This window comes from Diaporthe amygdali (assembly GCF_026229845.1).
Source record: "Diaporthe amygdali strain CAA958 chromosome Unknown NODE_12_length_1037015_cov_66_201586, whole genome shotgun sequence".
NCBI classification, from domain to species: domain Eukaryota; kingdom Fungi; phylum Ascomycota; class Sordariomycetes; order Diaporthales; family Diaporthaceae; genus Diaporthe; species Diaporthe amygdali.
The window spans coordinates 373,972-389,794 of record NW_026517032.1 but is presented as its reverse complement, the minus strand read 5'-3'; the positions used below and the strand labels follow the sequence as shown (position 1 = coordinate 389,794).

The window sequence follows — 15,823 nt, the reverse complement described above, 5'->3', positions numbered from 1 at the left end:
AGGGTATCACAGCTCGACACGAAATGTGCTGCTGTGGGTAGGCAAGGTTTGGTTGAGGGCGGATCAGGAATTCAACCGTCCAACACGTACAACGTGAGCGCCAGGCTTTTGCCCGGCTGTGGTGATGTTGCGGAAGCCTAGGTAAAGTTGAAGGTTGCGTCAGAAATGAAAGTCGCCCAAGACAGCGGTTTTTGGCATCGAAAAGCAAGACTTCAAGGCAGATCTCGCGCTGGTCGTGCCTACAAACCTCGACAGGCAGGAAAAGTTCGCAGTCGAACAGAGAATTTGACAACTTGAGTGAAGGTCGCTGAATGCGAAATCGAGATACAGCTACCTTTTGATCAGAAGGGAATTGACTGTGGTGATTGTCAAGACGGTCGAGATGAAAAAGGGAAGGGTATTCCAGGGCTCGGTTCGAGATGGGTTGGACCTCGAACGTGGGTTACCATGAGTGACGATGAATCGGGAAAGGCAGTGAATTGATAGGTACACCACGAGTCATCACAATAAAATGGAACAATTGAAGGCGGGAAAAATTGAATAGCTCGCTGTGCAGAGGGTGTGTGTGTGTGTGTGAATGGGCAGATGTGAGGAATTGGTGATAGGGGCACAAAAGTCGACCTCAACAATAGCATCAGAGGACATTGTGCGAACGGCCAGTCTCGACATTGCTGCCGTTGCAGAGATAGATGAGGCTGCTGGCGCCGGAGAGTTTACTCCTTTGCGGAGGATCGTGTCCTCTGGTGGTGCCACTCTCTGTTCAGTCTGGCAATTACGCTCCCGCCCAGCACCTTCCCATTCCTCAGACATTGAAGTGCTCGCTGCTCGCTGGAGTACTTCGCAGCCTATTCACACACTCCTCGCCATGAGGAGAGTATCTTCCAAAGATCCTAGACGGGCTCTGAGGCTTTGTACGTCAATACGCGGGTCTTGAACCATAGCAAAATTTGGAGGACTCTCAACCGAAAGTACGGTGTGGCCGATAAACTCACAAGTTTTCAGCCAGGACAACAACTCTTGTTACTCCTCACCGAGATGGCAAGTTCAACAGACCCAATTTTCCCTGAAGAATTCATTGTTGGTATTGGGTTCAAAGGCAAAAGCCATTTGATCTTCGACAATCACCATAGCTATAGCATCTAGTATGCTTACTGCCACTGCCTCCTGCTTCCGCCACACGGGCGGCTTTTGCATCGACTGCCGGTGTAGTTCGATGCCCCAGTCTTGTGGATTACCAGAGCACGATCTTCTCAGTGGCCATCAGCATTCATACTCGACAAAAGCCAAGTGTAAAGCTGAGATGGGATAATGAGACTAGTATGCCCACTCACCAATGCTCAACTGGATCCAGGCAACTCAACGCATTTGAGTTGCCCCGTGGGTTCTCTGCTCAGAAATAGCAAGTATCAGAGCCCCACTCTGGCTTGCCATGTGCGGCCGTCCACTTCATGTCTCCCGTACGCGGGCTAGCAACCGCATCCTCGCGTCACATACCTGGCACAGACCTAATTGACCAGATCCACGTGTCCTGGCTCTTTCATCCACTGTGTGGTAGTGAGCAACACCGCTCAAGGCAGCGTCATGTGTGATCTCAAAGTCAATAGACCTGGAAAACGCTCTCCTACCTTCTGATGGGCGTACTCGCTAGCTGCGTGTTCAGAAGTACAGATCCTCCGCTTTTTGACGCCTGCGACCCCTTCCCTCAAGCCTATCAGTAAACAGCTCCTTCCCAGAGTTCACGTTCCCGCTGAGTTTGTCCGGGAACAATTCCTTCTTGTTCGCGCTGCCCTTGATCGAGATTCCCTGCTGTGAGTTGGATTGGCGCGCTAGACCCTTGATTGAGATACCGTTGCTGGGGTCCGTTATGCGATCTACAAATTTGAGGGTTACCACTTTGATGCTTTGGCTTGGCGTCTGCCGAGAATGAAATGCAGAGAAAGAAGGGGGAAACTCGGCACTGCCGTCGTAGGAAAGTCGTAGCATACCAGCTAGCATGTCTGCGGGTACTTGGTCCATTTGGGCCTTGCTACCACCTGATGCCTTGCTAGGGAACAGTTCTCTGGCGCTATTGCTAGGATTTGGCCTGGAGATGCGCTCCTTGAGTGATCGCGCCTTCTCGCGGTTGCGCTGCGCCTCCCTGTCCTTCGCGAGATCGTCCATCATCGCGTCCTGCTCGTCCCGAGCCGGAGACCGAGACCGGTCACGAGAGTGTGCTCCCCGCTCTGAACGAAGCGTATCTCTGGGCTTCTTGTTGGGGAACAGCTCTTTTCTAGAATTGCTGGGAAAGAGTTCCTTTCCGGCGTTGAGGGGCCTGTATCGGTCGGATTCTGCTTCGTTGGACGGTGATCGCGAATCACGTCTTCGTCGCTCGCCTCTCGGAGTCACGCGTCGAGCGAGCGCGCCCGTGTCATCGTCGTAGAGGTTGACATCAAATGGCTCAGGCTCTTCCTCGTTGCGGTCGTCGTACCTGCCCCTCCCATTTCGTCGGTACCCTCCCCGGTCCTCGCGATCACGGTATCTTCTGTCTCGGCCCTCGCGTCGGCGTTTTCCTTCCTCAGTCTCAGGGTCCCATTCCGGGTGGAAGAGGTAGAACCTGCTTCTCTGTGCGGCGCCCTTGACCTTTTTGTCGGATTCCAGGGCAAATCGCACCTGCAGCGCGACCTCTGGCCTCTCGGGAACGGGCTTGGCGGGCAGGACCTCGAGGGGCGGGAGTTGGGTCACGTCCAAGATCTCTACAGCTGCGAGTGCCTTGAGGGCGTCCTGCGCAGCTGATTCGGAGTTGAAGACCAGGTTGGCTGACGAATCGTCTACCCACTCGATGCGGTCGGCACCTTTTCCTCCGACATGTGCGGAGACGTACTGCTTGAGTTGGGTCTCGTCCAATACCTCCAGGCCTCGGATGTGGATTTTGTGTGGTAAAACGGTTGGCGAATCGTCGCCTGCTGGCTCGTTTGTGATGGGCTCCTCAACCTCGCCGTCCTCCTGGAATTCATGTGGTGAGACTTGAGCCAACTCGCTTGCCCATTTTAGCCTGGGTGACAAACCTGTTGATCATCGCCGACTAATATATCAGCAACCTCTTGCTCTTCCATTGGCACGTCGACAGCGTCGCCCATCTCGATGTCAAAGTCATCCATGGTTGCGCTGGAGCCTTGCAGGTGACTGGCTCTGGTGGTGAATCAAGGAAAGATCAGGGAAAAAGAAGGGAGGAAGCAAAGCCGTCTTGCGACGAGGTCTTTCTTTTGAACACGGCGAGCTCAGATGTGTCGAAGTTTCGGTGTTTGCTGGCGAGGCTGCCGTGGCTTGGGGACGGAGCGGAAACGGTCAGACTGCGTTCCGTGGTGGTTGTTGGTGATTCAGGAAGCTTGGTCGAAATAAGGTTGAAGGGACGGTTGCAACGTGACTTATCGATAAGCTGACAAGCTGCAGGGGACACAGCAGTACGGACCCGGCAATGGACCAAGGAACGGGGCATACACTTGATCGGTCGCCACTACGGGCTAAGCGGTCATCAGGGCCCGTGCACTACCCCTAACCCTGCCAAGGAAACCCTAACCCTAGCTAAATTAAGCTAGCGCTAAAATCTCGCCAAGTATACACAGAGTTTACACAGAGTTCATACTAAGTTCACACTAGATTCATACTCGCATTTTACTATTTAGAGGAACACAAAGAGTACCGGGTTGGGCCTCAAGTGGTGCTTAGGCCCGGCCTACCGGCCTCTCGCTTCGCGCTCGTCCTTTCGCCCCATCCGGCCCTTTTTAAAATTCAATTGCCAGCTCGAGTTTAAACTCAGTATGCACTTTTGCGGGTTGAGCGGTTGTCAGAGTCCGTGCACAAAATGCTAGTCCTAAATTGGTTAACCCCTGACGACCGCTCAGCCCGTAGTGGCGACCGCTCAACTGGTACCCCCAAGGAACGGGTGGATCCCGGCTTGGGAAGGCCACTAGATTAGCATCAGATAACTGAGGAACAATCCTCACAATGCCCTTCCTTGTCCATGATACGCAGTACCTAGGTAGAGAACCAGGAAAGGCTGCGAATGAGAGGGCGCGGTCACACAATGTCTCAAAATACCCCGACTCTCCAGGCATGTCTCGGGCCCCACAGCGGCCGGTGTGTATTCCTTTCTCAAGGCATTCGGCAACCAAAACCCAAGCCTCCTCTTGGGCATCGTACAGCCGACTGTTACTCATCTCCACGACCTTTTTGTCCCACTCATATTCCACAATATCGAACAACTCGCCTGGTCTAGTATGCTCCCATGGTTATATGACGCAAACCGAGACCGCGAGATGGCATCAGTTGTGCAATAGCTCTGTCCCTGCCGCGCCCGGCCCCCCACCCCCAAACCTGTCAGACCTGTCAGCAATCGATCGCCTTCGGCCCGTGTTGCCTTGAATCACATTGCAAAAAAGCTGTCTAGTTCTTATGACCACGGGTATAGCCTCATCATTCCCTACGGAAAGACACTAAGAACGCACAGCTACGCTGTGGCTAGCTGCGGTACAAACGTTGTCTATCAGGGCGCTTGTCAACAAGAACACCCTCAGACTGACCTGCGATTGTCTCTACCCTGTGCATCTTCTCCCCCCAGCAAGCCTCCGCATATAAATGGAATAACGCATATCTTCACGTTCTGTACAATCTATTGTCAATTCCCACTCCTAAAGGTCTTATTGCCGAAAATCTGGGCAAAACATTTCTATCCAAGTCACTCTGACCTTTTGGCAGTAGCCATTTGCAGCCAAAGTTGGTATCATCGCAACAACCAATCAGCCCACAACACGCTGAACACCTGCAAGCGCCTCCCAGGACAAAAGAATGATAAGGAGAGGAAAAGGAATCAAGCAAATTAAACGGTCTCGACCCGCCGCCTCCTAACTCCTTGGAAGGAGGGCGGGCAAGCCGTCCGTGGAACTTTTTTGGCGGGCCGCCCTTCGGCCCCGTCAGCTATTGTAGTCGTCGTGGACGACCTCGACATCTCCGAGGCCGCCCTCTTGAAGTTTGGGAGACTCCCGACCAAGTCCCCCGCCGACGGTCTGTCGTTTTCGTCAACGCTCTCATCGTTGTCAAAAGGGTCGTTAGAGTCCAGGATGGGATCGTACTCCCAGCTTGCCTCGAGGCCTTGCAGGAACACAGGCGAGTGCTTTAGTGCATGCCATGAGAGCGACGAGTGGCGCATGGCGATGTATAGGGAGTCCATGTTCCCGTGGACGTCGAGCACGGCACAATGGGCGCGGAGGAAATCGACGTCAAACTTGGAGCTCGCGAGTGACGAGTCTAATGGACGCAGCATTGGTAGACCTTGAAGGGTGTCGGCGTCACACAATTTCGCTTGAAGGGGTACCCAAGGCCGGTCCTTCAAATTCTCCTTGAAAGCTCGTGTCACTGCGGAGACGAAGGCTTCAGCAGAGGTGCCGTTGACTGCAACCATCTGGTGCAAGCCTCTCGAGAGACATCGTTTGTAAGCGTTGGTGTCCCGTTCGAAGGGAAAGGGGAGCGAACTGCTCGGAAGCAGAGAAACATGGACAGTCCATAAATTTGAAAGGGTCGACCCTGGCGACCGGGCAGGTACGCCTCCTGACCTCACGGGCACCAAGGTTGTTCTCGGAGAGTTGCTCGGTGCTGGCGTGGAATCCGATACCGACTTGCGTCTTTGCCTCCCTCTGGGAGGCGTGATCTCAGATGCCACTTCAATGCTCTCGACGACCTCCAAGAGCTGCTCTTCTAGACTGAGATCAGCATCGTTGAGCTCGCATTGTCTTTGATGTAGTCTTTGCAGCTCTCCGTCAACATTCCTGAAGTGCACACCCATGGCTTGGAAACGGTTGTCAACGTCGCCACTCCGTCTCTCGAGCTCTCCGATGGAATGCCAGGCTCGGTTCAGGTTTCCGTACGTCTTTTTGATCTCTTGGCCAATCTCCTCGGTGCGGGAGTCCACAACCCCCTCAAGCTGGCTCACCCGTTGAACCACCTCGCTGCTTCTACTGTTGCCTTCTGCCAGGAGCTCCTCGAGTTGCTGTACCCTTTGCCGAAGCAGTTCCATTTCCCGCCTATCCGCTGGGGGCTCGGCGGTCTTGTGGTGGAAGCAGGCGAGGTGCCCGCATTCACAAGAAGCACCGGGCAAAGCCTGGTTCAAAGTGAAATTGACACAGGCACATCGGCTTCCCTTAACTTCTGTGTTCATCATGATGTAACGGCAGTTGCCCTGAGGCAACTTGGCTTCATCGACCTCGGCTGTGGGGGCCAGCACGGGCGATGGAGACGATAGAGCAGACATGGCCGACGTGTCGTCAACGCCGCACCACAGAGCTAATACCCAGTAGCAAGGCAGAGAAGGGGCTTGTCCAGATAGCCCTGGAGTCGCCGAAGAGGACACAGCTTCTTGGTCGGCAGTCTTTGTGAATCGGTAGTGCTGGATCTGGTCACTTGCACTTCACAGCACTCTGTACCCTGACAAAGCGGCAGGATGAGACGAGCATTGGACAGTGTTGAGGGGCGAAGGATAGAGGCTATGATGGGGCCACTTGATGGTCACGCGGCTCTGTAATGAGGCTCGGGGGAATGGTGCAAGTAGTATGACAGGTGTCGGAGGCGGCGATTTACTCTTATAAGACGCAGCAGGAGCGGGCCGTCACATCTCGAACCAGGCAGGGGTCTGAGGTTACCGAGCCGTCAGTGCAGGATAGCCCACGGCATGTGGGATGGAGCCCTCACTTCGCAGGCGGCAGGGATGGCTTGAGGCTTAAGGCGAGGGCGCAATCTGGGGCGGGAGCTGGAAAAAGCCTGCTGGAGCACGAGTAGTTGGGCGAGAATCGCGGTCTGGAGAGGTGGAGCCTGGAAGCCGGGGAAGGGGAACCGGTGGACATGAATGAGGTGGAGGTGGAGCCCAGTCGAAGTGATTACCGACAGAGAGGGCAGGGGCAGCCTGTGGGGAGAGATGATGGTGCGATGATATCTTGATAACAGTACAGCATGTATGCGAGGTCTGTCCTGGGGTCCGATGCGGATGGGGACCTGTGGATGAGGATATGCACAGATAGATGGCCGTTGCAGCTGGAGTCGTCGAAAGCAGCCAAAGCCGCTTTATTGGTCTGTTAAGATACAGTCGAGGGACCACTGCGATAAGGCATAGGCAAAAACACCGCCCGTCTGGAGTGTTGGAATCCGAATAGCTTTTGCACCCGGACGAAGTGTGGAAGTGTGGAAGTGAGGTTTGAGGTTTTTGTTGTTGGCGAACGGGGGGGACGTGGGAGTAAGAAGGCGTGCGGGCCAGGATGTTGGAGGTGGGATTGTCTGGGTGGGAGTTGGAGGGTGGGAGGTGGAGGGGAGGGAGCAGAGTCGCCAGGAGTCGAGCAGCGACGATCACTCAAGCCTGTACACAGTAAAGCCAGACAGAAGTCAAGTCAAAGTCGAATGCATCCATCAGGGCCCATGGACCTGACCGATCCATCCCACCCCGTCAAGCAGCACATTAATCCTGGAGATGTCGCGTTCCGCTGGCTGCGAAGCGACTGGTCAGTGGGCGCCGATAAGGAAGATGGCGGGATTTGATGCAAGTCGGGGGACGGGGGACAGAAAGTCAAAGAGAATGGCACAATATCATGCCATACAGCCTATACCACGGTCTGGCCTACTTGGTACTTGGGTACCTGGGCGTGGTGCCTGGGCCCCACCAGCCTATCGCTGCTGGGCCGGGGGGCAAAGAGAGCTCACCCCTTGTCAATCTCACCAGTCTTGCAGTCTTGCCGTTTTGCTCGCAGTCTCTCGCTGTGCCTTGGGGTACGGTACCTAGCCCCAAAGCGGGCCAGATATCATCGGCCGGCGCAGCTCCTGGTGGGGGAGCAGGGATAGGTGTGTAGAGTCAGTGCTGTGGACTGCTGTGCTGGCCTGGCTGGCTGCTGGCTCCTGGCTGCTGGCTGCTGGCTGGCAGATGCATCGTTGATTAGGAGTGTGGATGTGGATGTTTGTGTGTGTGTGTGTGTGTGTACCTCGGTACCTGGATCTTCCTGCTCACCTGCGGTCGGAGACGACGGCAAGATCCTTCCCTCCCGTCCCCTGTCCATGTTGTCGATATGGCTGATCTGCCCTCCATTCGCCTCTCAGCCGTTGTGATGACTCGACGTGCTCTACGGTACCACCAACCCAGGCGGTGATCTGATAACACGGCCTGCACTGTCGTCTGTCGCAAGACAGGCGGTAAAGCTCGTCACTGACTGCGCCCAATGTCCGCGCTGGGGTCTGCCCTGGTTCGTTCGATATGCCCAGGTGCCATCCAGTGCTACCTCGACCACACAGGGACCATTCTGTGCTGCGATAAATCGGCAGCGCGCGGGCCGGCAGGCTGGCAGGCTCGACAGGCTGGCAGAAAGGGGTCCTCGAGGGCTTGGAAGCATTAGCCACGCGCGCAGGGACCTGGACCGGCCCTGATTGATAATAAATAACGGACCAACCACATCATTCACTCATTATCATCGAGCATCGTCGACGTTTCTTTTTATGGTCGCCTAGAGCCTGCAGGCCCTCGCAGGGCTTAGTTCTCTTGCTCTGTTTCTGATTCCAGACGCACGCCGTGCGATGGCTGATGGTGGGGGGCGCAAGATAAGGGCAGAAAGAAGCTCAACCCTTGGATATGCTCAATCCCACCCTGCGGTCTCAAGCCCCCGGGCCTGTTTGCTTCACCTTGGCCCCTCGTGGCGGCGCGGGCGAAGAGATAAAAGAGTGCAGACAACAACCCAGACAACTCTCTCCCAAGCCAGGCCAGCATGTGCTTCATGAGTGCGGAACAGTCCACAACATGATCCGATTGCACGATGCCAGACCCCCTGCTGCCCACCCTAATGGGTTTGCCCTGTGCCATGTTTACCTGTGGCACCTTGGTGCTCCCCCAGTATCAGCTTGGATCATGTCACCTACGGATGCTGCGTCACGGCAGTGGTCCCGTCAGCACCACAAGGCGCCCGTCAGCACATTCGACGTGTATCAGATTAGGATTGTCCAGCCGGCTAGCCTCCAACGTCTGCGCAGCACATAGGACTGCTCGGGTACCTGCAAGCCACCGCTGCCGCGGACCCCCACGGAGCCTACATTGTCTTACCACATCCTGTGTCCTCAAGTGTGCACCGCCCACGCCCCGTCGGCCGTACTCCTAACTCACCACACCCTGCCGGTCCTTTGTTGCACCTGCCAGTCAGCCAGTGCGGCAGGGAGTGAAGGGTAGTGATGCAAGTGATCATCGATATCGCGGCATATCCATCCGTCCCGCCTGTCCCACGACCACGGGTGGTTGCGTCGCTGCAGGAGGGCCAGGGAGGCCCAGGGAGGGCTGATGGATTTCCCATCTGAGCAAGGGTACCATGGTCGGCGCAACACGTTGACGTGGGCGCCCACGGCTCGGGTCACAGGCCGGTCAAACGTGTTATCACCGCCTTCAGCTCAACGACATCCCTGGAAAAAATTGCGCCAGCCCTCTTGCTGCAAGATACCGACACGGACAAGCAAACTGCGTTTTAGCCGAGGAAGTGCCACCGGTGGCAATCGCCGAGCATCATTGCCCTTTTAAAAGTGATATCTCATACTTTTAAGAATCACCATTAGCCGAATGGAGGCCATGTTTGAGCCGGTGCGGGTGGTATCACTCCATCTCCCTCTTGGCAGGGACTCTCATTATTTACCGGTCGGGTTTCGCGGCTGGTCGTTGTCGCAGCCTCTGGGTCAGAATGTCGCGCATTTTGGCCTTTGGCTTGCGGTCATCTTCTAGGAAGAAGCACCTCGGCGGTCAAGGACTCAGCGTATAAAATAAGGTGTATCCAGGTGAGTTAGATATGACAACGCACCGTTGACAAGCTGCATGGTCCGTCAGGGAGTAGATAACGGTGCCTCGCATCTCGCCTGTGATGGTGCATATCTGCATCCCCTGTCACATCTCTCAGGCAGGCTTATCCGTAAGATTTTGCTTCTGATAACCCCTCTAGGCACCGTGAAAGGCCCAGGCCAGAGCCTTTGGCCTGAGTCTCGTCATGTACCCTCGATTTGGTTTGGCTCTCCCATCGGGAAACGGTTGCGCAATTGTGGCATATTCCGCACTGCATAGCCGGAGTAGGTGTGTTGCAAGCAAAGTGAAAGGCAATAGAGGTCGTCATTGTTGCTGAGCATGTTTCTCCATTTTCGCCCAGAAGGGCGCGGGACTGTTACCTAATTCCGACCCACTACCCCATGGGTGAAAGGTGGGTATCCCGTCGCTTCACGGATCGCAAACCAGAGTCCGACAGGCCGGAACGTGTCCAGCCTTGCCTGATGAATGGACCCCCACCTGCTCGGTGGCATTGTTCCCTACCATGCTGCTACGTTGGAATCATGGTCGACAGCGGCGATTTTAATAGTTGCCTCTGGCGCCAATTCGAAATTCTTTGCCCCCAGGACCCCTTTACTACGCAGCCACGAGTAGTCCCGGGACCGAAACTGTCTGGGCAGGTCCGTTTGACTAAATAATATCAAGGTGCTGGCCAGGCAAATTCTGGGCAGCCAAGCCGGACATTAATACTTTACCTGCACCATTGCATTTGGGTGCGAAAGAAGACATGAACTTTCCAACCAAGGCCACTCCCGGCCACCTCAATTCCATCACAGGCTTGCTTGCATTTTGGTGACTCTGCAATACACAATTCTCCGATGCGTCAATTGGCCGTGCAAAGAGCACAGGACGCTTCAAGCTTGCGAGTCTAGGAACCTATCATTTGCTCGCGGTTAGCCGCTGGCTGCAACAATGGCCCCGCACGCAGCGTCAAGTTGAACACTGTGAGGCAAGGTTATCTGATCCTCAGATCCTTCTCTCCTTGGATCCCATCGTGACATTGAATCAAGAACTCTCATGACTTTCTCTCTTCCTTCTTTGGTGTCTAACCGGTCAATGCCGCGCAAAGAATCCCGCCAGCCAGGGCTACTTGAAGATGGGCCTCGGCTCAAGCGTCTCATCCCTGCTCGAGACCTATGATAACTGCATTTCGCTTCTGAAAGCCTTCAAGAGGCGGGACAAGCAAGATGGCAACCGCAAGGTCGTAAAGGCAAGCGACCAACAAGCGTTGCTGAAGCACTCGCTGAAGACGGACCGTAAGAGAGTCGAGCGGGCTTATTCATCTCGGGTGTCTGAGTCTGGAGGGCGGTTTGAGAAAGGCGACAGGAAGGCGCTCTCAGCCCTGGGCAGAGTCATCCAGAAGCTCAATGCGGCTATCGCCAGCCTGCTACGCACGGCTAGCAAGGGCCAGGGCCAGGCCTTGGACTATCAATCTCTGATGTCGCTGTCAAATTCGTCTCGATTACAGGCCATCAAGACCTTTGACCAGCTCTCGCGTCGACTGGACAGCAAGTCGTCTCGAAGCTCGGTTGCTTCGACCGCATCTTCAAAATCGTCACGGACATCGAAGTCCTCCACCAGCAAAGCCTCGAAGTCAACGAGTTCGTCCAAGTCGAGCAGCGCCTCCAAATCGACTGACAGTAGGGGCCATAAGAAGACGAAGACGTCCAAGAAACGCGATCATGCCGATCGTAAGGAACCGAAGACTAGAGATGCTGAGCGGGCGAACGAGAGACCGTTACGCCTCGAGATGAGACTCGCGACACCGCTGCTGGACTCGATGGATCGCAGCCTTGAGCACAGCACCAGCAGCTCTCTCAGGCGACGGCCCAGTTTTGCGAATCGGTTCTCACTTATTTCAATGTCCTCGGACAGCACGAGGCTGGGGGAGATTCCAGAGAGGAAGTGGCATCGTCGATACGACACTTCAGATGGTAGCTCGGAGGAGTACAACACACCAGTCATGTACCCAGTACGACCGTACCAGCCGCAGGTCAAGGAGAGAAGGTTCTTGGGACTGTTCAGGCGAGCACCGACCGTGAGCGAGTATTGAAAAGCGAGGAGAAGGCAGGAACTACTACGGATCGGCTTCTATATCAAAGCTGGGTCTATTTTACGTCACCAGTGGTGTTGACCGAGAGAATCTGTCGCGTACCGCTAAAACGAAGCGCTGTGGGAGCAAGGGCATAGAATGTTCTTCGGCACATCGGTTTGAACTGGACCTGCCATCTGACGACGAGCTTAGAGGTCTTGTGCTTGGCCCACAGTCTCTACTTTCTGCTTCGTCACGTCTTGAAGGTGGATAGGAGAGATGATGACTGTCGTCAATTTCGTGTACTCAAAGGTGTGGTGTGTGAGCATAGCGATGGGGATCACCACATACTCACACCGCGTTGAGAGCTGCAAGGGACGTATGTAAATAGAGAATGTAAATTGTAATGACCCAGGTACTGTACCTAGCAATATTCAAATCGATATCATGGAGGTCGAGGGTCTCCCGGTCCCTTGATCTTCAGGGTCCGAAATGTGGTCGCCAGTTGACCAGGAGGGAGCTCGAGCTTCCAGGGTTACCCCTTCCCCACAAATCAAAGTGCTGTGGAAATTTCAAGTGGGGAAAGAACACCTCGCGAGCTTCCACCAAGCTTCCCTCCCACAGCACGCACCACACCAAGAACTGCCCCTCCAACCCGCCAACAACGTCGCGTGTCGCATACTTTGCCGTAGAACACACACGTGCAGTCGAAGCTTGGGCGACACACAACTTCTTTTGGTCTTGCCATTGGATATCGTGTTACTTTATTTTTCCAGGCCATGAGCACGACATAGACTACTTACTGTTGTTCATCGACTTAGCACGCCCTCTGTTCCCTCCCCAGCTCCTTACACCATGGCCGCCTCCTTGACCTCTCTGCTCGCGCGGTCCAGCATAGACGATCCCTCCGAAGCCCTCTCGATCGCTGATGCCGCCATTGCATCATCTAAGTCCGATCTGACTGCGCAGCACACCAAGGTCGTCGCCCTGCTGCGGCTCGATCGGTACGACGATGCCCTCCGAGTCATCGCTGCTGCCGGCAGCGCCCTCGAAGACCGCTGCATTCTTGAGAAGACATATGCCTTGTACAAGACGGGTGCCCTGGACGAGGCTGCTTCCCTGCTCGAGGGTCGCGACGTCTCTCAGGCAGAACGACCACTGAAGCACGTCGCTGCGCAGATCGCCTATAGAACCGAGCGATTCAGCCAGGCCGCCGAACTTTACTCGCTGCTGATGCAGGATGACCACGCTGCGGTACTCGGCGAGGATACAGATCTGGTTATCAACCAGCTGGCTACGCACGCGCAGCTTGAGTGGCAGGGCCGGGGCGATTTGGTGCCGGACAAGAGCAAGCAGCCTAGGAGAGAGGATATGGAGGCTTTCGAAACGGCCTACAATGCTGGGTGTGGCTGCATTGCGAGAGGGGACTTGGCAAAGGCGTCAATCTTGCTCAAGAGGGCCGCCGATCTTTGCGACGCGGCAGAGGATCTGAGTGAGGAGGATAAAAGAGTCGAGATGCTGCCTATCAAGCTGCAGCAGGCTTACGTTCTTGCGCTTTTGGGCAAGACGGAAGAGGCGGCAGCTCTGCAGAAAGAGACTGAGAGCTACGAGTAAGTCTTCGAGCAGTATAAAGTCGAGAACATTCGCTGACGTCCCCGGCAGAACCTCTGACCTGTCCATCAAAGCTGCAGCAGGGTGGAACTCACTGATCGCGAAGTCCCTCTCTAACCAGTACATGGTTCAGAGACTCTCTGAGCTGGTGCCTGAGGCAAAGATTGGCAACGACAGGTTGTTCAAACACCAATCCGTGGGCGTATCCCGTAATCAGCATGCAAATGCATTGCAGTGTTACAAGTATAAAGAGGTAAAGGACAAGACCGCTGCGCTCTTGAAACAGAACGGTGTACCTTCAACAGATCTGGAGCGGGTGTATGCCGGCTACTTCAACGCAGCGGCGAAAGCAAAATCCCAAACAGATAAAGAGGCGTTGAAGAAAACCCTCGCTGTTCTTGAGAAGAGACCATACGACGTCGGTCTTCTGCTCACCGTCATACATCTTTACATCCAAGCCAAGAACTACGACAGCGCAATCGACGTCCTTCAAAAGTTCTTCAAGTATGTCGAATCGGCAGGCACTGCCGACCACGAGGATGTGAGATACGCTCCAGGACTCGTTGCTTTAGCTGTAGCCCTCTACCGCACGCAGAATCGCCGGAAGGAAATTCGAAATGAGTTGGGCCGGGCGGCAGCGTACTGGCAGAAGATACCCAAGAACTCCTCCACGACTCTGCTCCGCGAAGCAGGAATAGAACTCCTTCATTCGTCTAAACCATCCGACCTTGCCACTGCCGGCGCCGCATTTGAGCGCATGGTCGAACAGGACTCGGAGGATAGGATTGCACAAGCAGGACTCGTCGCGTCTTTCGCGACGACCGACTACTCCAAGGTGGAACCGCATCTCTCATCGCTCAGCTCGGTGGAAGAGCTTACGTCCGGTATTGATGTTTCCGCTCTTCTCGATGCGGGCGTGCCTTCCTTCCCTGCCCCTCAACAGCCATCCAAGAAGCGAAAGGCCGACGACGTCGAAGCTGGGACCGGAGCGCAACCGTCATCTGACAAGCCAAAGAAGAAACCCCGTCTGGGTAAGAATTACGATCCTAACGTCAAGCCTGACCCCGAACGGTGGTTGCCCATGCGTGACCGGTCATACTACAAGCCCAAGGGCCGGAAAGGCAAGAAGCGAGCCGCCGAGTCGACGCAGGGCGGAGCGGTCGCCAATGAGACCGAGACGCTGAACCTCGCTGGTGGCGCTGGACAGATCAAGGTAGAAAAGGCGCCGCAGGGAGGTGGTGGTGGCGGAAAGAAAGGCAAGAAAGGGAGAAAAGGCTAGTCGTCTGGGAACCGATTTTGAGCCTCTTGGTGGATAAAATAAAGACGTCTGCACTTGCAAAATCTGCTGGACTAAGCGCAACTGCACGCAGCTATGCTCAAGATTGGCACCCTGACAGCGCGCATCCTGTATTCCACGTCTCGAGCCAGCCTTCTCAAATATCGATGACAATACTCCTTTGCGGCAGGGAAGACTTACTTCATCAGCGCATTGGTACACAAAGGAATACATAGGTAGTAACTGGTCAGGGTGGCCAAATAATAAGACTACAGGTGGAATCTCACCTGACGCTGCTTTTGGATAGAACCAGCTTTCCAATATCAGCGGCTATCATTCAAGTATGAGTTGAAGAAAACAGCATCTTGTCCCCGTGAAGAGAAGAAGTTTCTGGTTCTCCAGAGATGACGTAGACCTCGCGGTGCTGGTATATGCCGGCCAGTAAAGGTCAAGATAAACTATCCACTCGGACTGATTTGGAACGGTCATTCTCGATGGTGTTCTCCTTACGTTCTATCAAATCCGGTTTCTTTCCTTCTTTTCGATCATTGGCATCAGGTCTCTATTCAAGGAAAGGAAGGCCCTTCTTCCACTCCAAAGCGCTTCATCCGGGGGAAGTGATCCTACACCTACCTAGCAAATACATGCCACTTGAATCTCGATCTCGCCATGTGTTATACACTGTTGTAGTGCATGTGTACTCAGGCTGCCATGTACGGGGAAATCTCGTGCTCACCTCCTATGCCCTGTCCTTGCAACAACCTTCTACATATTTATCCTGTTTCAATATTCTATCTAGGGCAACCGGCCTGCTCACGATATGACAATGCGCAGCGGCCTAAGCTTGGACTTCAACATTGATGAATGGTGCTTCCATCAGCATGAAGCCGATGAACGGGTTTGGGCGGGACAAGCAGGAGCACGGAGATGCCGCGTCTACACATCTAGTTCGGTGGGCACAAGAGTAGGATAGACGAAGAATGTCACTGCGAGTTGGTTCCAGTCGACATTCCGTCAGCCCTTCATGACTTTCCCTTGTAGTAGAAAT

At 54.7% G+C, this 15,823-nt stretch overlaps 4 protein-coding genes across 4 annotated transcripts; 2 read left to right on the top strand and 2 right to left on the bottom strand.

Moving 5' to 3' along the window:
* Positions 1–1,656: 1,656 nt before the first annotated feature.
* Positions 1,657–3,137, bottom strand: J7T55_001867 (uncharacterized protein; the record flags this gene model as incomplete). The annotated part of the gene is made up of 2 exons (XM_053142774.1): positions 1,657–2,982; positions 3,045–3,137. The coding sequence occupies 2 exons, from the start codon at positions 3,135–3,137 to the stop codon at positions 1,657–1,659; spliced, it is 1,419 nt and encodes a 472-aa protein (XP_052994320.1).
* A 1,718-nt stretch (positions 3,138–4,855) lies between these two features.
* Positions 4,856–6,283, bottom strand: J7T55_001866 (uncharacterized protein; the record flags this gene model as incomplete). Its single annotated transcript, XM_053142773.1, has 1 exon — positions 4,856–6,283. One exon carries the CDS (start codon positions 6,281–6,283, stop codon positions 4,856–4,858), a length of 1,428 nt encoding a protein of 475 aa, XP_052994319.1.
* A 4,669-nt stretch (positions 6,284–10,952) lies between these two features.
* J7T55_001865 (uncharacterized protein) lies at positions 10,953–11,909 on the top strand (the record flags this gene model as incomplete). The annotated part of the gene is made up of 1 exon (XM_053142772.1): positions 10,953–11,909. The coding sequence occupies one exon, from the start codon at positions 10,953–10,955 to the stop codon at positions 11,907–11,909; it is 957 nt and encodes a 318-aa protein (XP_052994318.1).
* Positions 11,910–12,743: 834 nt separating this feature from the next.
* Positions 12,744–14,778, top strand: J7T55_001864 (signal recognition particle protein; the record flags this gene model as incomplete). Its single annotated transcript, XM_053142771.1, has 2 exons — positions 12,744–13,498; positions 13,551–14,778. 2 exons carry the CDS (start codon positions 12,744–12,746, stop codon positions 14,776–14,778), a joined length of 1,983 nt encoding a protein of 660 aa, XP_052994317.1.
* Between the last annotated feature and the right edge of the window lie 1,045 nt (positions 14,779–15,823).